The sequence below is a fragment of the Melanotaenia boesemani genome, chromosome 14, assembly GCF_017639745.1.
Source record: "Melanotaenia boesemani isolate fMelBoe1 chromosome 14, fMelBoe1.pri, whole genome shotgun sequence".
Classification (NCBI taxonomy): Eukaryota; Metazoa; Chordata; class Actinopteri; order Atheriniformes; family Melanotaeniidae; genus Melanotaenia; species Melanotaenia boesemani.
The window spans coordinates 29,018,485-29,043,436 of record NC_055695.1 but is presented as its reverse complement, the minus strand read 5'-3'; the positions used below and the strand labels follow the sequence as shown (position 1 = coordinate 29,043,436).

The 24,952-nt window shown below is 38.5% G+C and overlaps 1 protein-coding gene across 1 annotated transcript in view; it reads right to left on the bottom strand.

The window, feature by feature from the left end:
* The window catches only part of oca2 (oculocutaneous albinism II), a 60,868-nt gene extending 41,494 nt beyond the window's left edge, over positions 1-19,374 (bottom strand). The window contains exons 1-10 of the mRNA XM_042006533.1: positions 19,299-19,374; positions 16,787-17,029; positions 8,669-8,764; positions 7,132-7,323; positions 6,811-6,868; positions 5,715-5,787; positions 5,292-5,449; positions 5,136-5,218; positions 3,425-3,578; positions 631-702 (exon numbers count right to left, since the gene is read on the bottom strand). Of these exons, the coding sequence (XP_041862467.1) occupies positions 631-702; positions 3,425-3,578; positions 5,136-5,218; positions 5,292-5,449; positions 5,715-5,787; positions 6,811-6,868; positions 7,132-7,323; positions 8,669-8,764; positions 16,787-17,019 (1,119 nt within the window). The 5' untranslated portion in view covers positions 17,020-17,029; positions 19,299-19,374. The remainder of the gene's footprint in view (positions 1-630; positions 703-3,424; positions 3,579-5,135; positions 5,219-5,291; positions 5,450-5,714; positions 5,788-6,810; positions 6,869-7,131; positions 7,324-8,668; positions 8,765-16,786; positions 17,030-19,298) is intronic.
* Positions 19,375-24,952: the final 5,578 nt, after the last annotated feature.

The window sequence follows — 24,952 nt, the reverse complement described above, 5'->3', positions numbered from 1 at the left end:
CGTTGATAGTAAAGATCCCAAATTTAGTTGTGTTACAGCACTATTACAAAATTAGTGGTTCAGATCCTGATTTGTGGTGTTTTAAAAAAATTTTTTCCAAAAATGTAGCAGGACAAAGCACAGGTACAACTAATAATACTAACAATGGGCTGTGCATAAAGAGTCACATAGGCCTAGTTCCCTCAAACCGGAGCCCATAACTGTGTTTAATGATTGGAAGATTCGAGTTGCTTCAAAGCAAATCAACGTTCCTGCAAGTTCCAGCTGTTTTTAATTGTTTGTCAAAAGCTGGTTAGAAAGTTAGAATAATTTAAGAAGTTCCACTAATCAGTGGTAAAGGAATAACTCTAAATGTATGTAATGTAAATTAATCTTAATTTCAATAGTTAATCCTTTTTTATTATTATCTTTTTCAACAAGGGGACATTGTAGATCAAATTTGCTCTGAAATTGACTGGAAGTTTTGAGTTACTTTAAAGCAAACCAGCTTTCCTGGATATCGTTAAGATGCACTAGCAGCTGGTGGTCTGGCAATCTGATGAAAAAAAGATGGTGTGGACCAAACAGTTCTTGATGTGAAGCTGTTATTGATTCAGTAGGTCAGTAAACTTTAGAGTAACAGGTACTTACATCACCAATGATAGCCAAAGCTGCTAAAGCTGCTAGCGATCCCAGCATGGCAGCCAGAGTGCGGTGGACAATCTGAAATTTGATGGGGAACACATCCTTCTGAGTGTGAAATACAGAGGGCTACAATACCGAGATGTCGAGCATTGTAATCCACAAAGGGGAAAATATCTATTTATACACATAAAAATTCAAATACAACCAAATATCTGTTTGTCTTTTACTTGCAAAGGTTTTCTGATATGACCTTTGGTTGAATCACAGGAGGGAAAGTTGTAGCTGCAGAGCTGCTTTTTTTTTCAGCCATGTCTTTTTTCAAATATTTTACATCATACTCATCATTCATTTTATGTTGTTAGAACCGTCTTCATTTCTGCTGCCATGGTCCTTATGTTATGCTTTATTTTTTTATTTGTAAAAATAACAATGATACAAAAATATTAAGAATAACAATGTGACTCTACTGAAGTAAAATTAAGGAAATAAAATAAAAATGACCAATTCAAAATAATCGCTGCGATGCAGGAGTGCGCAAGTCCGGTCCTCGAGATCTACTATCCTGCAACTTTTAGATGCATCCCATCTCCAGCACACCTGAATGAAATGGCTGAATTCCTTCATCTGCATGTCATTCAGCTCTGCAGAGGCTGCTCTGGAGGAGGGATGCACCTAAAAGTTGCCGGATAAAAGATCGCGAGGACCAGACTTGCTCTACAGCACAACCCTGAATTGCAACAAATAGTATAAAAAAATTAACAAATGAATGAATAAATGAACAACTGCACAAAAGAATGGAAGGTAAATTTAAATTCCAAGGCATTTCTTCTTATGTAAGTTTGTAAAAATACAGCTAGGAATCCTGTTCATCTAAACTATTTTTCATTTACTTTTCTCAGTAGTTCCCAATTTGCTTGATTTTCCAGTGAGTTAGTTTCTCTCTCTCTCTTTATTTATTTATATATTTATTTTACAATCAATCCAAACTTATGAGAACGATGTTTTGTGAAATCACACTTCTTTTACTTTAACTGATGAAGAAAATCTGTCCGTTTTAAACAAAGCAGAAGTTACAGGAAATAATTAAGTTTGTAATATAAAAAAAAAAAATATGAAAAACATGCTGTGAAATATTTTGAAAACAGAAAATTTATTAATTTTTCTATCTATTATTGAAAAAGGAAAAAACAAGTATAATAATAATTCGGCTTTTTTTTTCTTTTTGTAAATTTATGTCAGAAAACCAGAACAAATTGACTAGATTAAGTGGTGTTTGTTGCTTTTGTGGACCAACTTTAATCCCTTTAATAAAAAGATCTTGTACTTTTAACATTACACTGCACGTTGTACATTTGGAAAAGTCCCTATTAAATATCTTTTTATTTTCAATATATTAAATTAAATCTAGATTAGATACATGTTAATTCTGTTATATTCTGACAAAATGGTTACTGTATTTGATCCCTATCTTTCTAAACTACTCAAATTAAACTGGGTCCCATTATTCAGCATGAATAATAGATCATTCCAGACAATAACTATAAAGTTTAAATAGTTTTATTAAATCTGTTTAAATAATGAATAAGGAACAAAAAGACCCCTTTTCCTTTTGTCAAGGATGATGGAAGATAAATCAGACTGCCAACATCTAATTCAGATCTCAATTAATGTTTCACTGAAATATTTCAAATAAGCAAAACTAGTGTCCAGTTTTGATTACCAGCATATTATTTTGTATGAACTTGGGATTTAGAACAATGTCCCAAATGATAGAGAAAGCATGTGGTCCCACTCATTAAGAGGTCTATGTAAAATGTAGAGTAAACAGAATTCTGCAGAGGAGACCTGATAGAGCTGTCAAATCACATTTTGCTGACATCTCTGCAAGCAGACCTGTCAACATCACAGATGACAGCTGAAAGTGTGCTGAGTGTAAGTGTGCTTTCATCTCCTACAGCCTGCTCTTCACTTTCACAACAGATTGGGACAGATTTTAGTGAGTTCACAACCAACTATGTTCATGGAGATTAACTTGTCCAAATTAAACCAAAAGCTGACAGGAGGTGTACCAAGAATTAAAGAAGTGGAACCTGTGGAAGTCAGTATATATATATATATATATATATATATATATATATATATATATATATATATGAGGAAGAGAGAGAAAGAGAGAGAGAGGATAACAATATTGTGACGAGAGTGCTGCAGCAATTTCTTTTTTTCTTTTTTAAGTGTAAAGTGCATGTAAAACTGTTGTAGTAGACCCCTCACAATGAGGTCTAACTAAGCATATTGTGGGATGCTGCAACCCATTTCTACCACTTGGTTTAGGTATGTAAAGCAAAAAGTCAGTAAAATAATATAATATGGCATTACTTTCTTCAAATTTTAAATGGATGATTGATTATTTAATTAGCAAGAGGTCTGCATGCATTTATCTGTTTATCTGTGTTAGGAAATCTTAACAATGTGAGGCGAACTGGAAAAGCTTGAGAAGTATAGTAACATCAGAAAAGCTATGGATGGGTGTGTACAGCACATTTATAATTCCCACATTTGTTTTTCTCACTCATGATTATTCCAGCTTTGGTTATGTACTACTGTTAACTCCATTATCAGTCAATGTGGCGACTCATTGTCAAAGACATTTCTTCACACACACAAGTTGCCATTATATAGTGTTTTTATGTGTAAACATGCCTCTTTTCAGTGTATGTGTTGCACATATCAGACTGAGCAGCAGAAATTAAACACAAGCTCATTCATCATCTGTAGAAGAGCATCACAGGCCATTTACCTCAAAGATGATGAGAACATAGACCCCGGCAAGGATGACTCCAGCGATGGCCACCTGTGTCTCCATGGTGACGTAGAGCGATTGGTGGGTCATGGACAATGGCACCACTTCATTATCCTGCAGGAAGGCCTGAATTGTGATGGCGATAGGGTCGCTGTGCAAGAAACAAAACAACGCAGCATGAATTCAGGATGTCACTTTTTTATAGTATGTTTCCATCGTCAAGCTGCAGAGTCTTTTACAACAATATCATATTAAAGGTTTAAATGCTTTGTGAGACTTTGTGTAACTTTCAAAATACAGTATATACACTTACTGGCCACTTTATTGAGTACAACTCCTTGTTATTACAAATATCTAATCAACCAATCACATGCCAATGATTTTATTCATGTAGACATGCTGAAGACGACTTGATGAAGTTCAAACTGAGCATCAAAATCGGAAAAGAAAGGGGATTAAGTGACTTTGAACGTAGCAAAGTTTTTGGTCTGAGTAGTTCAGAAACTGCTGATCTCCTGGGATTTTCACGCACAACCATCTCAGGGTTTCCAGAGAATGGTCTGAAGAAGAGAAAATATCCAGTGAGCAGCAGTTGTCTGGACCAGAATGTCTTGTTGATGTCAGAGGTTAGAGGAGAATGGACAGACTGGTTGGAGATGATAGAAAGACAACAGGAAGTTAAATGGCCACCAGTTCCAACCAAGGTCTGCAGAATATTATCGCTGAACACACAACACGTCCAACTTCGAAGCAGATGGGCTACAGCAGCAGAAGACCACACCGGGTGTCAGCTAAGAACAGGAAACTGAGGCTACAATTCACACAGACTCACCAACACTGGACAATAGAAGACGGAGAAACGTTGCTGGTCTGATGAGTCTCCATTTGGAGAGGATACTTTCTTGGCCCATTTTGGGTCCCTTAGTACCAACGTGGCCTGGTTTAACCAGCACAGCCTACCTGAGGATTGTTGCTGACCATGTCCATCCCTTTATGACCACAGTGTAGCATCTTCTGATGCTACTTCCAGCAGGATAATGCACCATGTCACAAAGCTCAGATCATCTCCACCTGCTTTCTAGAACATGACAATGAGTTCACTGGACTCCAACGGCCTCCACAGTCACCAGATCTCAATCCAGTAGAGCAGCTTTGGGATGTGGTGGAACGGAAGATTCTCATCGTGGATGCAGCCGACAAACCTGCAGCAACTGTGTGATGCTGTCATGTCAATATGGAGCAAAACCTCTGAGGAATGTTTCCTACACCTTGTTGAATCTATGACACCAAGAATTCAGGCAGTTCTGGAGGAAAAAGGGGTCCAACCTGCCAGGTGGACCTGATAAAGTGGCCAGTGACTGTATACAGACTGAGCTTATTGCCACCAGGGGGCCTCATTGATGTTTAACTCGTGTTAAGTCTCTTAGAGTTGTGCCTTACTAAAGGATTTTATAATTTGGTCAGTGTGGTAACTCCTGAATATTAAGTATTATATTATATTATATAAATTAATTTTTTATAGAATGCTTAATATACAATAGAAAATTATACTGAAGATTACATTATTTTTAAAACTGTTAAAGTAAATGAATCTGTGGTGGTTGTTTTCTGAACTGTTGGGTAAAAATGAATATCACTGAAACTGAACTGACAATTGCACCGCTGTTAGTTCTATATGCATATCATGGTGAGCGTCATAGTGTCCTACCTGCTGAGCATTTCAAAGGTTTTTGTTGACACTATCTGATCACTTCGCTCAGCATGCAGGGGAATGGTCCAGTTATAGGTCACCTGTTCACAAACAGCAGAATATGAGTGGTTCATCTTTCAACAATCCTTCACAAAGAAATGGTGTCTCACTCACCTGCTGAGTCCTCCGCCTGCGTTGTCCTGGCTGATCGGTCTGCTCCACCTGAATCAGGATGTAGTCCTGGGTGGTGGGGTCAACCACCCCTCCTGCAAAAGGTCCTGCCACCTGTAGCTTCAGCAAAGCATTATCACGGAAGTCTGTCACATTCATTGCTGTGAGACATGGATCATCAAGAAAAAAACGTGGCTTTGTTGATTGTGTATAAAATTCTGTTGCAGCATCCCCTGACCTCAGTAACTTATGACTGTGACTTCATGACAGCACTGCATTAAAGCTAACTTCTTTGTTTCTCATTTTAAACAAAGCAGCAAGAAGAATCTACAATGCAGCTCATCTTTAAAGCCTTAAACACCCTTACCTCCAAAAACATCTGCAGTTACACCAGAAACATTGTAATAATTCATTGGGAAAGGATACAGAAGCTGTCTGTTGGAGAGACTGCCAACATCCTCCAGGGGTTGTCTCGATCTGGATACATACTGAAAAGGAGCTGAGACCAGAGTAAAATGATTTATTAGGACTTTTTAAGTCAATCTTTGTTAAGACTGGATTTTTATAGGATCCTTACATATGAACAATATCATGCTTTTAGAAATCTGGATAAGGGTTATACTGAAACGGAATAGAGTGGTATATATAAACAGAATATACTTGATTTTGATTATGTGTACATGTGTTTTTCATAGCTGCCTCGCATATTTTGTACTTGTTTGAAGCATTGTTTGTGCATGTCTTCAGAAATTGATGCAATTGGCTCGCAAGCTGCAGTATGAAAGTGACCGGTATGGGCAGTGTAGCGACAATTAGACTGGAAATTCAGTGTTTTCACCGTATAAATGTCCCTCAAACCACAAACTACTGCTGTAGTCTAGTAAGCCCTGGAGGTCCCCGAAGTATATTTGTTTAGTTTTTTTAAAGAGATGAGTTTTCTCTGTTCCATATACAGTATTAAAAGTGTATTAAGTAGTAATAGTTTCACTCTGAATTACAGTGAATGAGCATGTTTCCCATGTATTTCCCATTTTTCTGTTATAAAAAGGAGATTTTGAATTAGGTACAAAAAAATTGTTTGCACACACTTGACTTAAATTAGTCATTACATAGCTTGCTGGGTTGTTTTTTTTTTTGTTTTGTTTTTTGTTGTTGTTGTTTGTGTGTTTGTTTGTTTGTTTGGTTTTTGTTTTTAGCATGGTACGGAAGCCAAAAGCAGCCATGTTTTAAAAATGCTTTTTAACACCATTATCTCAGGATAATGAGTTTAGTAAGTTGTTTTTTTGAGATAGCAGAATAATTCATGCCGTTATCTTGAAATAACAGTTTAATTATTTTCTAATAATGATATAATTGAACTTATCTTGTAAAAACAAGCTTTGTGATCTTGAGATAATGGAATAATTAATTTATGATATGAGATGATGGTATTCAAAAATAAATAATAGTTGGAATGTCAGTTTCTGAGCCTTGGGATGTTTATAGAGTGTATCATGTTTTTCTATTATTGGAGTCTACTTACACTGCAGATAACAACAATAACAAAGATAGTGGCAATTTTGGAGGCTCTGAGGCAGCACCTGGAAAGACAAAAACAAAAGAAAAAAATAATAATGGCACGAAATAATAACCAGTACATAAAACACGAAAAAAAAAAGTCACTAATATTGACTATTTACTTTAGTCTAACCTTTGTGCATTATTGTCATAGTTTTTGTTTTTTCTGCAGACTGTTAAAGGTATTGACATTTTATTCAGCCATTAAAAGGAAACCATTTTTGCACATAAAATACTTTGTCATTTGCAGGTATTTAGAGGGAAAGGATAACTGAAAGGGTCTTACTTGACACTGCTGGTGAGTCTGAAGCTACGATTGAGATTCTCCAGAGTGTCATACTTCTCAGAAGAGTTGGAGTGTGACAGGCTGGTGACCTCGCTGCCCAACCGATATCGTCTCTCTATGTCCAGAGAGCCGTTTTCCCAGGACTCCTCCACTCCAACAAAGCTGGGATCATGTACGGTCATGTAGGTGATGCTGAAACAGAAAAATTAGTGACATTTTATTATTGGTAACAGGGAGCATGGTCTCAGTGAAGAAAGAAACATGTCGTTGGCATTAAAAATCCCAGCCAGATCTTTTGAAGTTCTTAAATGAAAAAAAGTTTTAATACGGCAAAAATGTGTCTGTAAAAGTTTTCCATTATCAAGAGTTCATTACATGTATGTATTGTACATCGCTGAATTAAATCAGTGTAAGGAAGTTGTCACCACTTGTTCAGCTAATCACACTTCTGCCATGAACACTCAGCTAGTTTATAGAGCCAAAACGTATTTACTAAATTATATATTGTGCTTCATTAACTGTTAATCCCTGTTTTCTATTAATATCCAGGCTTGGGTGAGTGAATTTATCCTTTTGACGTTATGTTAAAAAAGTGTCAACTGAGCAAACAAAATAGTGCCCATTAGCTTGTATGCTAATGAACGCTGTTAGCATCTTATTAAAACTAATATCATGCTATTTTCTGTCAATTAAGGTTGGAAAAGAGAGTTCTGTTCATTTTTATAACAGCGAATATTAAAAGTCAACAGTTTAGATTAAAAAAAATTATGGCAAGTAGATATCCATAATCTCAGTTTACTTTTCACCTCAATGAATAATTCAGTGTCAGTTTGATTTGGAGCAATAAATGAGTGATTTAGCACACAGCACTGGAAATCATGCTGCTCGGATCATCGTTTTTCTTTCTCTTCATCTAAACTAAACACTCTAAATTCCTAATCTTGTAACACTGGTTCTTCACTTTGATAAGAAATGAAACACTAAGCTCTAACCGCCTGTGATGAGTTAGCTTGCTGGCTGGAAATTGGGTATTGATAACAAAATTGGCCAGAAGATAATGGGCAAGTTTCTGTATGGCTATAGCAAAAATAAAACATGGACCTTTTTTTTTTTTTTTTTTTACTTTATTTTAATCTTTAGATTAATTATAATGATATCCTGTGTTAGTGACATGAGGCCATGACTTAATTATCTTGTTTCCACGTGTTAGTAATTAGTGGCAACACAATAAAATATATTCCTTCCAAGGCCACCAGATGGGCTGTGTGCAAACAGGTATTAAGCTGAATTAAACAAAAGGTTAGTTACCGCTGTGTTTGATGTGTTTATTTACAGTTTTCCTAACATGAGCTAGCTGGTTATATTTGAAAGCATGAAATGCTTTTAATAAAGTAAATGGGTTAAAGAATTGCACATACTTTTTTTACATTTACATCACAATTTAATGAGTGATTTTATTTAGATGTTTAAGTTACTATTCAAATCAAAGTATTTCTAAACTGCATTCGTTGTCTGTAAAGGGAGGGGAAGTGTTTACCTTTCATCTTGGGAGAATCTCAGTAGAGGAGACCTCTCTGTTAGGTTGGCTGAATTAGTTTTTTCTCTGAGAAAGTTAACAGCACTGAAGTTATTCCTGGAACAAACAAAAAACAATGTAAGACAATTAGTTAATAGACCAGAAAAACACTGAACATTTAAATATATTTATTTATTTAAACTCCATAGAACTTTGTTCTAAACAAGCCAGACGTCTGGTTTGCACAAAGGTGAGTGAATACCTGGTGACTCAACAGCTAAAGAGATAATGTGTGTGTACACACACACACACACACATATATATATATATGTGTGTGTGTGTTATTTGTTCCATATGGTATATTTCTTGTCGTTTGTTCTTCCATTGAGTAATGGTGGGGGGCTGAGGTTTAAGCCAGGAGATGGTAAATATTTTGTTAGCAATTAAGAGAAGTATTTTTAATAAAAGTACATTACAATTTAATCTGAATCTATTGGGGAGTATTCCTAATATTATAAACTTTGGCTCTAATGGAATTTCTACCTCTAGATAATTTTTTATTTCCCTTTGTATATCTTTCCAATATTTTGTTAATTCAGGACAGTCCCAGAATATATGAGTATGGTCTCCCATATGTCCACAGCCCCTCCAACATTGATCTGAAGTTACACCAAATTTGGAAGTTATGAGGGGGGGTTCTAAAGAATCTGACTTTAGTTTTCCATTCAAACTCTCTTAGGTTTGGACTTTTGGCTTTTTTATGTCCCTCCTTCAATGTCTGTTCCCAACACTATTTTCAATTTAAACACAACTATATAACCATACAATAGTTGCAAATGAAAGTATTCAAGTTTTTTTTTTTTTAATAAAAAGACAAGGTCATCACCTCCTTTACTACCACCCTGAAACCCCAAACACAATTTACCCACCCACAATTTGTTTTCAAACTTTCCAAAACTTTAAGGTCAGTCTGTATACTTTCTTCACTCAGACGCAATTTTATTTGCTTCTATTATCATTCAAAAACTTTTTTTCCACAAAGTACCATGGATAAATCAGACATAAGCTTCAGCATGAGGTTTGTTATCATTTAATTGCCCTCTGTTGCATGAGCATAAGAGTGTAACCTAAAATGTCCTTATTGGCACTGTTAGACAAGTCTGGTGGGTATTACCCAACACGCTGCAGACAGCTGGGTTCATTGTGCTATGAGGTTGTTGAATGAGAGTAGATTATATGTTAATACTCTGCAATACTCTTATACAATTCATCCATCCATTTTCTTGACGTTTATCCGGGGTCAGGTCGCAGGGGTAGCTGCCTAAGCATGACTTCCCTCTCTACATTTTACCCTCCCCTGAGCCACCACCAAACTGTGATGGAGGGGTTTGCACGTCCCAAAGATCCTAGGAGCTATGTTGTTGGGGGCTTTATCCCCCTGGTAATATACCGATGGCAACCAGGTCTCTAAGAAAGGGATCAGACCAGCAAATCCTCATGACGCAGTATAATAGTGGTTCAGTGTTTCCCTTGCCCAGACAGGGGTCACCGCGGCCCTCCTCTGGAGCCAGGCCTGGAGGTGACCTGGAGGTCCCAGACCCCCTAAAGGGGTCCCCAAAGAGTTCAGGGGTCTGCAAGTTTTTGAATATCCAAAGCCTTCATGTGATTGTTAAAATTCAGGCAATGTCCACACAGAAACAAGTTGAGGCACACTGCTTAAGTTTTTTATCATTTGGACATTTCAGCAACATCGAACCAACATTTGGGGGGCCTGAAAACACCATCTTTTTAATCAGGTCCCAAAGTGAATTAATGGGGTCATCAAAATCAGACACACAACTATAATTTAAAATGTAAGTCCTTAATCAAAAATAAAAAAGCTAATTAGTAGACCACAACTTGTACTGTCTTGTTTAGTGAGGTCAGTGAGCTGGTGGAGCTACAGTAGTAGAGTAGTTCATGGCTAGCTTAATTTTTTTCTGAGCCCTTTCATTAATTAAACATGTCTGAGAAATATCAAAGTGGAAATGATTAGGAAAAAGAAAATAAAAGGGAAAAAGAAAGTCAAGATACATTATTACAAGCTATTTATTATTGTCATGTTGTTTTTAAATGTTTGAGGACAACAGATGGAAAGTAGCTTCAAGCTAAATCTGGCATAGTTTTGTTCACTAATGTGCATTGTCCTCATCAAATAAACATCAAATAAACAAATACACACACACACACACACACACATATATATATACATATATATATATATATATATACATTTATATATACTGTATATATATATATATATATATATATATAGCTTATATACACCCCCCCCCCACACACACACACACACACACACTAATTTAAAAAGTTAATGAGTGGATTTCCTGCCTTTATTGTGTTTTCACATACTTCAAAACACAATATATATGTATATATTATAATAACAAATATAAGTCTAATTGAGCCAAACTTATTTAGTTACATACATACAGTGACAGTCAAGTTATTGAAGCATTGCACAAACAACTAGAGTAGGATCCAACAAGATAGACCATCTACAAATCTGTTTTTCTCATTGCTGAGAATTGTGTATTGATCAGTGTGTTAAATCCATTTATTAATTGATTTGAAATGATGTGGAAAATGAGAGAGGGTCTGGAAGCTGTCTTGTCACTGCAGTATTTTCTGCAAAGTTCCAAACAATACATCGTTATAGTTTTCTTTTCTGAGAAACCTTTGAGCCTAATTAGTTCAGTCATCCATTATGTTACAGTGATGTGTGCAAGCAGACTTTAAAATTTCCAGGCAGATCATCCGAAAGCTACCACAACTGCTGCATTCTTTCTGCTGAAGTACGAGCGTCTTGGCCAGGAAAATATTTCCACTTGTCACATGCAATTATGTCCAATGTTTAACAGAACATCGCCTTCATCTTTTATACCATAAACAGGAAGGTACAGGTGGCCAGTGGACAGGAACGACTCTTAGAGGGAACCATCTGCACAGTCTTATATTTCAGTTGTATGTTAATTTAACCATCAGCTGACAACCATGTCATATTTGGCTTGAACTCCTGAAGTTAATTCTAGTCTAATTGTGTTTGATCACTGTAAAATTACACATTCTGACCTACTGGACTGTTCAGGATACACAAAAATACCCCCTCATTTTGATTTACAACTTTGACTTTGTTCATTGGGCAAAGCAAATCTGTTTAATCTTGATAACGTCATAGCCATAGGCTTGAGATTAATACCTGCCAAGAGTCTGAGCTACACACCCACTGCCAAACCCATTTAAGTCTGTGTGAATGTTCATGGTTCACAAGCCTTTTCCAGCTATGTTCACGCATCCCTTACAGGATTTAACCAATGGGGCATGTGTAATATGTTTGTGCATGTGTGGTTCGGAATCTCATGTCTTCAAGTAAGAAAATCCAGTGGGAAGTGGGAAAACTTCCAAAGTTTTTGCTGTTTTACTGACTAACACGGCTTAACACAACTATTACAATGTCGGTTTTAGAACTGAAAGGAGCTGAAAGGCATTAAATCGAGCTGATGATGGGACACAGATTCAGATCAGCCTGATTACGGCATGGCATAAGGCAGATGTTGAAGTCTTGTGACAATCAATATTTTTCTATTTTGTCAGTAAATCCCATGAATGGTCAAAATTCAGAAATGAATTGATTTAACTCTTGCTTTCCACTAAGCCAGGTAGGCTGACACCTGATTCTGCTGTACCAACATATTGTTTTATTTCTTAGAAGTCAACAACATTTGCAGAAATTACTGAGATTGTTTGGTCAAGTCTGTTGTTAGGGTAATCAGGAGCAGTCCAAGACTGCATGAAGCTGGTAAGGCTGAACAAAAAAATACTGAAGTAGATCCAGATCTGGGTCCGTAGGAAAATCCCTTCTTATTTCTGAAATGTCTTCATATCCTTAGATATGATGTATACTAGTGGCTTTCAAACTAGGGGTTGGGACCCCCATGGGAGTCGCAAGATAATTTCAGGGGGTCGCCAGATAATGTTGAAAAATATAAAGTCTACATTTATCAAATAAATTTGGGATTTTTTACCAGGGCTGTCAAAATAAACCATTAATGAAGAGATAAATCTTTGAAATTATCACCTTAATTTTTTAACACATCAAGTTAGTACGAACACCAATGCATCTTATCTTGGGGGTCGTGGCTCAAAAATTTTGTATACCATTATATACTGTAAATTACCACCCCAACAATTTATTTTTTTTTGCAAGGTGGACCTTCATATACACCATTCTGCTGGTTGCCTTGGATACATGTAAACACAATAGGTAAGAAACTTTGTCCTTTCCTGGATGACTTTATGCAATGACTTGGTTAGGGTTAAAAATAAAAAATAGTTGGGTAAAGTTATGAAACAATCATGGTTATTACTACAATGCAAGCCTGTGAACACCTATTTTACTCTTCGCTTTTATAATAGAGGTTGCATATTTCTTGTAATATTTCTTAGAATTATAGGTTAATCAATTAAACTTACAGCTACCTATTAGGGTGGCAGAATTAATGAATCTCAATGCCCCAAAGCTATTATCAAAAACATATAGACTATTACCTAAACTAGAAGACTCAATCTATCTTCCAACTTCAAAATGGGAGGCTGACTTATCCAGTAACTTAAATAAAGATAAATGGTCACAAATATGTTTAAACACATTTAAAATGACTAAGAATTCAAATATGCAACTGATACAATTCAAAATTCTGCATAGAACTCATTATACAGGACAAAGGATGCTCAGGATGGGTCTGTCACAGTCAAACATCTGCCCACACTGCAATGAAAACACACCTGACAACTATCTCCATGCCTTGTGGTCCTGCACACCTGTTCGCAGGTTCTGGCTTCAGGTATGTGTGGACATGTCAACATGGTTTAAATGTAATATTCCTGCAAACCCCGCACTGTGTCTACTAGGTGACTTGGGTGACATTAATATGGCAATTAACTCTCCACACATGACACTCACAGCATTATGTACCGCAAAGAAAACTATCCTTGTGAACTGGAAAACCAAAAATAATCTGTGTATTCAGCAGTTTAGGACTCTCTTAGTTGACCACATCAGTAGTGAGACAATGTCTGCCTCCTCAAAGAATCATTTAGCTGAGTCTCATTCCCTCTGGTCCCCTGTGCTCAGCTCCATCACTTAGTGTAGGTGGAGGACTGTGACCTCGTTGCTTTGGGGGTTGGAAAATGGCCGGGAGTGACTGGTGGTTGCGGGTTCTTTGTGGTTTCCCGTGGTGTGGGGCCGGGCTGCTCTGCGGTGGGGGTGGCTCTGGGTCTGGTCCTCTAGGGGGCTGTGGGGGCCAGCGTTTGGAGTCACCTCGTGGCAGGGGGGTGAGGCCACTGGTGAAGCCTGGGTCGGTGGGCGTCGGTCCTGGGCCAGGCGGCCGGGCTACTCCAGGGCGGGCTGGGCGGAGGTTCTGGGCTCTGGTGCCTGGGGGTGGTCCTCCTCCCTCTGGGGTGGTGGGGTCCGTATGTGCCAGGGGTCTGGGCCTGCCCGGATGTGCTGCCATGGTGTGGGTTGGTGCATGCCCTGGTGTCTGGTTGTCGCCCTGGGACCCAGGGTACGGTCCAGGGGCAGGAGGGGTGTAGGGGTTTGAAGGAGGGCTGAGTGGGATTTGGGGGACTATAGGGGGAGGTGCTGGGGTGTGAGACAGGGATGCTTGTGTGTTGTGTGTGTGTCTATGCGTTGGATGATGTTTGTGTGGGTGTGGGGGTATGTTTGTGTGCGTACGTAGGCATGTGCTAGGATGAGTGGGAGTGTGTCTGGGGAGTGAGAGTGGGAGGGTTGTATGCTGTGTGAGTGTTTATATTGTGTGGGTGGGGCTGAGAAGGCATGTATGTGTTAGGATGAGCGGGAGTGTGCAAGGAAATAGGTGTGTGCATGTGTTTCTGTGTGTGGTTGGGGCGGGTTTAAGTGCACTTGTGGGGGGGGGGGGCCTGGGCGGGCCTGGGGGTGGTGTGCCGTGGGTCTGCTGCTGTCCCCATCCTCTCACTCTCTGTTTGGCATGTGGGGGGGTGGGCACCTTCTAGAGGCTCAACATCCAGAGGGAAGTTTGCTTCCCTCTGGACGTACATCCCCAGACCCCTCTTATTTCCCCCTCTCTCTGTCTCACACACACACACACACATGTAGGGAGTTGGGAGGCGTGGAGTCATGCGGGGAGGAGCGGAGGGGGTTATTCAGTGGTCTCCTTGCATGCATCCTGTGGCAACTCGCCTATCAGTTTTAATTGCACCGAGACACCAAAACACAAGAAACACAACACACAAACAACACCTGGGGGGCATGTCATGCAGTGCATGTCGGGCGGGGCCACTTAGGTGGGTGGGTGCTGGGTCGAGGGGGGGTGCTTGGGGCTTGCTGTCCTCTGGTCCACCTGGGGTGTCCCCAACGGGGCATGGTGGGTGGGTTATGTGTGACATGACTGTGTGATGGTGAGTGCTTGTGGGTACGGCACAGGGGAGGGTGTGAATGTGGGGTTATATGGGGTGCAGATTGGAGTAGGTGGGGGGTGGGGGGAGGGGGTCGATGGAGCCCTGGTTCCCGGGGTGTGCGGCTGGAACATCGGGGGGTGTGCTGGCTTACGCCGGGTGGCTGTCTGGGGGGGCCTGGTGATCCTAGGCGTGTTGAGGGCCCTCTGCCTTTGGGGGATGGGGCAGCCGCCTCTGGGCTCCTGGGGCCCTGGGCCCTTCGCTTGGGCTGCCCTGGGTGGCCGGTCCCTGGCGGGGCCGGAGGCTGCCGATCTTGGACCACTGGGACTTGTGCCCCAAGACCGTGGGGGGCTCTTGCTGGGGCTCTCCTCTGCCGCCCTTTGGGTGGGGCTGGAGTCGGCTTCGTGGTGGGGTAGCTTGGGTTAGTGCTCCGGGGCTGCTGCTGAGGGCCCGGGTCTCTGGGCTGCCCTGGTCTGCCTCTGACCTCCATAGAGGCATGGTTGCATTTGCACGATCTCACTCACCACTTCATCACTGATTACTCCTTATTCCTCATGCTCTGCATGCTGACACAGTCACTGAGTTGTCCAGTGGGTTTTTATACTAAGAGATAATTCTTTTTTTTTTTTATTTTTCCTGTGAGTTAGTATCTGGTCGCTGTTAGGCTACTTTCATGATATGCCTTTTTGATTTGGTTATTATTTAAAAACTCTTAATTTGTGTGTGTGTGTGTGTGTGTGTGTGTGTGTGTGTGTGTGTGTGTGTGTGTGTGTGTGTGTGTGTGTTTCTGTTTTTGTTTTTGTAAAAGTTGTAGGAAATTTTCTGGTGTGTTCATGTACAGGTGTAACAGTTTGTTGTCTGGTGATGATGTGGATTGAAGGGTCGTTTCCTTCTGTCTGTGATCTTTTTGTCTCCTTTCTTCTTTCCCTTTTGCTCTTTTTGCTATTTTCCATCTTTTTCTGTCCCCTCCGGTCAGGTCCAGCAAGATTACATAGATTCCGTGATTCAAAGTAAATAAATAAATAAATGAATCAGATTATCGAGAGGAGCCTTACCCATAGGCCTCCCCTTGGCAGAGCAAATTTGTTCAGAACGATACAGCAACCAGATTATCATTTTGCTTGCTATGATGCTGGACAGGACAAGTTAAAAAAAAAAAAAAAAAAAAGAATTATAGGTCACATCTGTCAGCATGAATATACTATTAACAGGCACATTTTGGGGAGGAAGACAGACTCCATTTTGTTTCTGTGAATCATCAATACATTTAATCTAAAATGTTCTGTGTGTATGGATAATCTTAAAATTATTTAGCAAAGATCCAGGAATATACCCAAACTTTTACTAAGTGACTGGAGGCATGCTGGTGGGATAAGCTGCCAGACTCAGAGACTGGAATTTGACTTTACTGGTTCCTTTCACTTGTCAATCCTGAAACAGACTTTTTCTCTTTATCATTTTAGTAGGAACAAATGGGCTTAAGGCTGAATGCTACAGACTTGCAGATATTGTCAGTACTGTTGTAGTTGAAATTAGTTTTGGTTACAATTCTCAGTCTTTTAACTTAGTACAAAGAAATATTAATTTAACCAATTGTTAATGACAATAAAGAAGTAGAAACAGTTGTAGCACTGTAGGCTCTCATACCTGTCTTCTTGTCTAACAGGGACGAATCCTTCTGTATGGATGACCCGCTGTCCAGAGGGCATAACAGGAGATTTCTGGGTGTTTCCCCTCTCTGAGATGCCCTGCAGCAGACGCAGCTCTCCAAAGTTCCCTGCAACTGCTTCTGGTGCCCTTAGGCTGTTCCTGCCCTGATGGCCTTGGGCAGAAGTCTGAGACATCTCAATCTCCAGGTTGCTTTTGTTTTCCAAATACATGGTGAGACAGCTGCAGGGGAGATGGAGAGAAAAGTTTTTTTCTCAGTGGAAAATTATCTGTGTTATCTTCAGCTTGTTAATTAATGACATGCTACTGTGTTATTACAGATGTTAGGTACAGTGAAAATAAGTTGACACTCTTAAAGGCTTAAAACAATAAATAAATAAATAAATAAAGTCAGATGCTGTATTTTTGTATTTTATTGCTTCAAAAGATCACTTTAAAATTGCATCTGATCCCTTGAAATAACTACCGCGCTTAACGTTTCAGAAACTTTTCATTTTAGTTATGTCTAAATGAGTGATTTTTATATATTTTGTCCTCTATTATCCTCTATATTTAAGTAAAACTTTCTGTAATTATGCCAAATGTTTATTCTCAAATCTGTATTTAATGTGTTGCATTAATTGTTAATTTAGTATTAGCTAATTTAGCATTAGCTAAGTTAGCCATTAATGCTATAGGGGCAGATTTCTTTGCTGAGCACAACCTACAATATCAGGGAGGTGAAGTCAGACAGGGGTGTAGGTTCATTGTAGTAGAGTGAAAGAGGCATTTCTGTAAAGCTATAAAGTTACCTCAAATATGTTGTTAAGGACTAATTAAATAAGCTAGCATGAGCTACGAGAAGAAGTTAGCTGCTTGGCTAGCAGCAGCTTGAGTGAGCAGGCACCAGCCACTAGCAGTATGGACTTGGCCAGTACAATTTTGAGGTACACAAATATGTTTTTAGGGTTTTATAACAGCTGGAGTGGACTTACATTTCTAACCTTTCCCCAGTCTCAGCATAAACAGTTAGATGTAAATGTTTATCTATATGTAGCAGTCTCATAATCTAGGCTTAACAATTGCAAGGTAACAACAAATTGGTGGGAAGTTGTTTACATGTTATAGCATCACATAACATGATGGTAATCAAAAGCAGTGAGAATTAAACTGTGTAGTCAGTCACAATGTATACTTAAAACACTAACTCTTTGAATATTTAAACCTAACCACACACATTAATTCTAACCCTAAACATAGTTTTAATTCTTAGACGTTACTAAGTGGGTGTGTGGAGTAGGCAAGTGAAAAGAATGGAAACATCATCAGCAATTCAACTGGAATCTACTGAAGTAGGGAACTAAAGACTTTTAACCTATTTTTTTACACAGACCAACATACATGTTAAGGGTTCTATAATGAGATTGTATCATTATAAAACAAGATCCACCATCTTTTACTGCTGATGAAGGTTGTATAATACATCGTAAATGTATCAAATCTGATATACTTAGTTTTGCTAATTCAACTATTTCTGATATTGCATTACAAATCAGACTGACTCTCAACATCCATAAAGTATAAAGTTCACAGCTCACATGCAGATCCTGAAAACTTCAAACCAATAGGATTATTGCCCACATGAAGGAGCACCAGGATTTCACATGTGACATTTGAGTTCTCTAAGCAACCCTATGCTTTTAAGAGGCAGCATAGGGTGGAATATCTGATCTTTAAACAGCTTGCAGCAGTGTATCCAGACACAAGAAAGCAAACATCTTCTCCCCATTATTCATTTTTAATGTACCCATTATATACACATTTTAAAACTCCACCACCTTGCCACCATTTAAAATTAAATACTATCATTAAAATAATATTCATGCGTTAATAATAATAAATTAAAATTGCAATAATGTGTTTTTTCACTACAATAAATCAAATACTCAAAATTCAATTTTTCACCTTTCTCTGAACATTTTATTATGGCTCTTCAGTAGCTAGTGTCATTTCAGATCTGTCTCACAAGATATGCATGTCAAATCCTCATGATGTGCCCCATTAGAGAGCAAAATGGTCCTTTTTGTACGACATCCTGCCTGCAGGCTGCATGCAACACCAAAGACAAACAGCTTTCCTACAATTTTCCATCTTCACTCACAGCAATTAAAATGTATGATTAAAGTCATATTGTTCTTAGATTAGTGACACATCCTGCAAAGATGTTAGAGAATTATGACAAGTCTCGTACTTTTGTCATGTTTGACTCCTGTTATCTTTCTTTGGATTTTCCCCATCAACTAGCTTGTAAGTGATATATGAATGTTAGTTTTTAATCATTTCCCAGACAAGATGCTTTTATTTAGAACAGTATTTGGACATATTCCTTAAATTTTCTAAAACAAAGTCCATCCCTGTATTACAGTGATGTAACTGAGGGTAATTTAGATGTTCTGTTCACATTTCTTTTAGTTTGGCAGTGAAGTGAGACAGAGATGAAAGTTAAACTTACCGTTATGAATGGGAATAGGAGAAAATCTAGGTGATGATGCCTTTGATGATGACAGGAAAGGTGATGTGCTGAACTCCCAAAACCAAAATCACATGCAGGTCACAGAAATAATAATAAAAAAAATAAAATAAAATAATGATAATGATAATGATAATAAAATAAATGTAGCCACAGATGCTGGGACTGTTTCTAAATTTATTTTTTGGGGGGAATTATTTGAGCACGGTGATGTAAATTGAAGACAAGAGAGGATGAAGTTTTTCCTCTCTCCTGTGCTCTCCCCAGCAAAAGAGGGAGAGACTTTCTTTGAGCTTTCAGTGTATGGAGGAGCCGAGGAGGGAGGGGAGGAGGGAGTTGCAGCGTTTAAGCAGCTTAACACAAAACTTTCCTTTTCAGTCGCTCTTACTCCTCATTTTGTTTTTCAAAGCTAAACTCCCCAGGGCAGTTAGCTGCATGTCCCATCATCATCATGCTCCGAGTGCACTACTGAACGCAGTATGTGATGACAGTTTATTAACTTAATAACTACAACTTTACCCCATTTAGAGGAAGTGTAACCGTTGGTGGTGAGACAGGAGTGTGGAACATGGTGATTTAACTCCTCCTATTCCTGAAACTCACAACTTCAGAAGATGATTCTGTCTTTTTTCCATCTACTAATTCTCACATTGGGTTGTTATGTATCACTATATTACATTATGCACTGCAAACATACACTGACTCCTTCAGAACTGTCTTAATTCTTGGTGTCACAGATTCAACAAGATATTGGAAACATTCCTCAGAGGTTTTGCTCTATATTGACATAACAGCATCACACAGTTGCTGCAGGTTTGTCGGCTCCATCCATGATGAGAATCTTTTGTTCCACCACATCACAAAGCTGCTCTACTGGACTGAGATCTGGTGGCTGTGGAGACCGTTGGAGTCCAGTGAACTCATTGTCATGTTCTAGAAAGCAGGTGGAGATGATCTGAGCTTTGTGACATGGTGCATTATCCTGCTGGAAGTAGCATCAGAAGATGCTACACTGTGGTCATAAAGGGATGGACATGGTCAGCAACAATACTCAGGTAGGCTGTGGTGGTTAAACCAGGTAACGTTGGTACTAAGGGGTCCAAAGTGGGCCAAGAAAACATCTCTCCACGCCATCACACCACCAGCAGCCAGAACTATTGATCCAAGGCAGGATTGATCCATATTTTCATGATGCTTTTTGTTTGATTTACTGATCACTCAGAATGTTCAACCAACCTGCTTCTCCGTTAGGAAGAGGTACATTAATGAAAGAACAAGTGCTAAGTTTGTGGAGGCCATAGCTATGTTACCAACAACCAGTGCAGAGTCAGTTGATAGACTCCTGGATAATTTCAATCTGAAAATCTTGAATGTAATAGATGCTGTTGCACCGATAAGAATCAAGAGCAACTTGAGCAAACAGAAAACACCATGGAGAAACACCACTGTGGTTACCAGCCTAAAAAGAGAATGCAGAAAAACTGAGCGGAAATGGCTGAAAAATAAACTTCAAATTTACTATGAGCTGTACAAACAAAGCCTGCGTAACTATAACAATGAGTTGTGCAAGGCCAGAGAGCTGCATTTATCTGAAATGATTAACAGGAATGTCAACAATTCTCGCACTCTGTTTGCTATGATTGAAAAACTTACAAATCCTCCTAAACAGATAAGCCCAGAGCTCCTTTCCACTGAGAAATGCAACCAATTTGCAAACTTTTTTAGCCAAAAAATTAAAACAATTAGGCAAAATATTAATTCCACACAGTCAAACAAGAAAATTAGTCTGTGTCTAAAACCCGGAAATAATTCTGATGTCATGTCACAATTTAAAATGGTGAATTTAAAAGTCCTACAAGAAACAGTTTGGCATTTGAAATCAACAACATGCACTCTGGACATGATACCATCCGACTTTTTAAAAACAGTTTTTACCTCAGTAGAAAGTGATCTCCTACTGATAGTTAACAGCTCGCTGGCATCAGGCATTTTTCCCAAGTCACTAAAGATAGCTGCTATTAAGCCACTCCTAAAGAAAAGGACTCTAGACGCCTCTATAATGAACAACTATAGACCTGTCTCTAACCTCTCTTTTATTTCCAAGATTATTGAAAAAGTTGTATTTCACCAGCTTCATGACTTTTTAAATGAAAGTGGAAATCTTGATAAATTTCAGTCCGGCTTCCGACCTCATCACAGCACTGAAACAGCTCTGGTCAAAGTGTTAAATGACATTAGGTTGAATACCGATTCTGGTCAAGTATCAGTCCTGGTTCTGTTGGATCTCAGTGCTGCGTTTGATACTGTAGATCACAGAATCCTGTTGCACAGGCTGGAAAACTGGGTTGGACTTTCTGGAGCGGTCCTTAACTGGTTCAGGTCCTATTTAGAAGGCCGGAGTTATTTTGTTACGATCGGCAGCTATGAATCCGAGCGAGTGGCCATGACTTGTGGAGTCCCCCAGGGGTCAGTCCTTGGACCTCTTCTGTTCAACTTGTATATGCTCCCTTTGGGTAAAATATTACAAAACTATAGCATTAGTTATCAAAGTTATGCAGATGATACACAACTTTATGTGTCTCTGTCACCAGATGACTGCAGTCCAATAGACTTAATGTGTCAGTGTCTGGAGCAAATAAACACCTGGATGAGGGAGAATTTCCTACAATTAAATGAAGACAAAACTGAGATTATTCTGTTTGGTAACAAAGAGAAGAGGGTCAGCATTGGCAAACACCTGGAGACTCGGGCTCTTAAAATTACCAACCAAGTTCGTAACCTGGGAGTGTTGATAGACTCAGATCTGACTTTCAGCAGCCATATCAAAGCTGTCACTAAGACAGCTTTTTACCAGCTCAGAAACATCAACAGAATTAAAAGTTTAGTCTCCCAGAAAGACCAAGAGAAACTCATCCATGCATTCATCTCCAGTAGACTGGATTACTGTAATGGTCTTTTAACAGGACTTCCTAAAAAGAGCATTAAACATCTGCAGCTCATCCAGAACGCTGCTGCTAGAGTTTTAACCAGGACTAACAGATCTGAATACATCACACCAGTTTTAAAATCTTTACACTGGCTTCCAGTCAGTCACAGAATAGATTTTAAAACCCTTCTGATCATTTACAAATCCCAGAATGGTTTAGGCCCAGAATACATCTGTGATATGTTCAGAGAATATAAACCTAGCAGAGCTCTTAGATCCAAAGACTCTGGTCAACTAGTCCAGGCCAGAGTCCAGACTAAACATGGAGAAGCAGCATTTAGCTGTTATGCTGCAAACAAATGGAACAAACTGCCAGTGGAGATTAAACTTTCCCCAAATGTAGACATTTTTAAATCCAGGTTAAAAACTTTTCTTTTCTCATGCGCCTATGCATGAAATCTGCACGGTAACTTTTTTTTAACTTATCTTGCTTTTAATCATTTTAATGTAATTTATTATTTTATTGTGATTATGTGTTGATTATGTGTTGATGCCTTTTACTATTCTAAATATCTGTAATGTCTTTGTTTTATGTAAAGCACTTTGAATTGTCCTGTACATGAAATGTGCTATACAAATAAACTGCCTTGCCTTGCTTCCACCAAATTCTGATCCTACCGTTTGAATGTGGAGCTGAAATGGAGACTCATCAGTCCAGGCAACGTTTCTCCATCTTCTATTGTCCAGTGTTGGTGAGGTACCCTTCTCAGTTATATATATATACATAATATATACATACATAAAATAAAAAGTTTGAATTTTATTTAAATCCTGAAAAAACAAAAGTAATGATTTTTAGGGTAAGACCAGAAGCTAGAAGGAGGAAGGTCAGAGGATGATTTAGATGAATTTAGAAAAGTAAGAGACCAAATGGTTCACAGAAACCATATATCATCGTCCTGAGGTTAGTCATGATAAATGGTCTCTTATTTGGAAAATATTAATCAATAACTACACATCAAGTGATCACCCCAGTTATAACCAGCTTAAAATGTGATATTCAAGCCCTGAAATAATCTGATCCATCAGCACCCAGATATTTTCCGTGTCACTAAGGTCAAAAACGTGCAGAGGAAGAAAGCTGGAAAACCCTAAACTAATATTTAATTAATTTTTTTATATTAGCTCTTGCATTCTCTTTTTTAAGCTGTTTTCCATGAATACGGTTTGGGGGTTTATTTGCTGCTATCAGACACTATAACAAAATCAGTGAGTGCGTCTTTAATTTAATCTCTTAATACATTTGCCTTTGACCCAACACAACTGAGCAGATTAGGGTTTTATCATCCTGCCATCCATGAGGAAAAGCCAGTGAACCAGACTAACAGGACCTAAGTAATTAGAAACTCCCACCACCAAAACCTCCTCCCTTTCTGAAAATTATTTATCCAATGAACTGAACAAAATCAGTAATGGAATTAAATTTCCATCAATTCTCATCCTGAAAGTGGGCTTTCCTTCACTGCTGTTGGAGTTGCAGCATCTGCCCGGCTTCATTCTTAGAAATCTGTGAAAACAATCATCCCCATTGACTGGAGTCACCTGGTCTGGATTCAGGGTTTCTTGAGACACCCTAGGATGAAAGCTACACAGAGAAGATGTCCACAGGGTCCAACGGCACACTGGTCTTGTGGGCTGAGTTTTATAAAGAAGAACAGAAAAATCACGTGAATAGATGTTGTACAAGAGCAACAATGGCTGAGGCTGAGGCACATGAGAAGCTTTTGGCTGCTTCTTTCTTATTATGATTGTAAATTAAATGTGGCATACATTAAGTAAACTAAAGGAAAGACTTTTACAGGTGTGGTCAATTATGTTCCTCAACAGTCTTAGACACTTAAGGACCAGGAAGAATATATGAGTACATTTCACTTTGCAATTATGAAAATTAGAGGCATTGCAAAAAGAAGCAACAGCATGGATGACTATGTTCAAATACTACACTGTCCATAGCAAAGTCAAGGTGATACATTTTTAAATAAGTCTGACATAGTATATGTACTATGTGATGTACCATGTCAAAATTATTGTAGTGTGGAAAGTATCCACCAGGGGGCAGAAGACAAGTATCAGATTGTATAACATCATTTTTTCAGCTTAGTTTTTACCATGTGGTGATGAAATAAGTCTCATAAACTGTATGCATAAAATATAATATATTAGACATTAAAGCCACTAAGACTTGTGTTTTAAGATGTATTTTTTATCGTGCTGTAGTTTTTTTTTTTTTTTTTTTTTAATGACCGATTCTTTGGGGCAGTGATGTGTGATACCACAGATTTTCTTTACATTCCGATACCAAGTGAAATTCTAGTCAGTGCCAGTGATACAAATGAAAACTTATTCTTAAAAATAAAAAGCTGTTATTGGCTGTATCAGTATATTTCAGTATCAATCCACACATCATTACTTTGGAAAAAAAAAATTAGACACTCTTCTTTTAAATTCAAACAACACTGTTAAATTGTATTTTATGTCTTTTACCCATAATAACCTAAGTCTTTTAGAAAGTTTCATACACTGCAGGATATTATGGAAAACAAACCACTTTTTATAACCTTTTACTTCCCAGCCTATGAAAACACTAGAAACATTAATATAAATATTTTAGGGATTAAAACTGCTTTCTTTGTAAATTACAAACTTTACC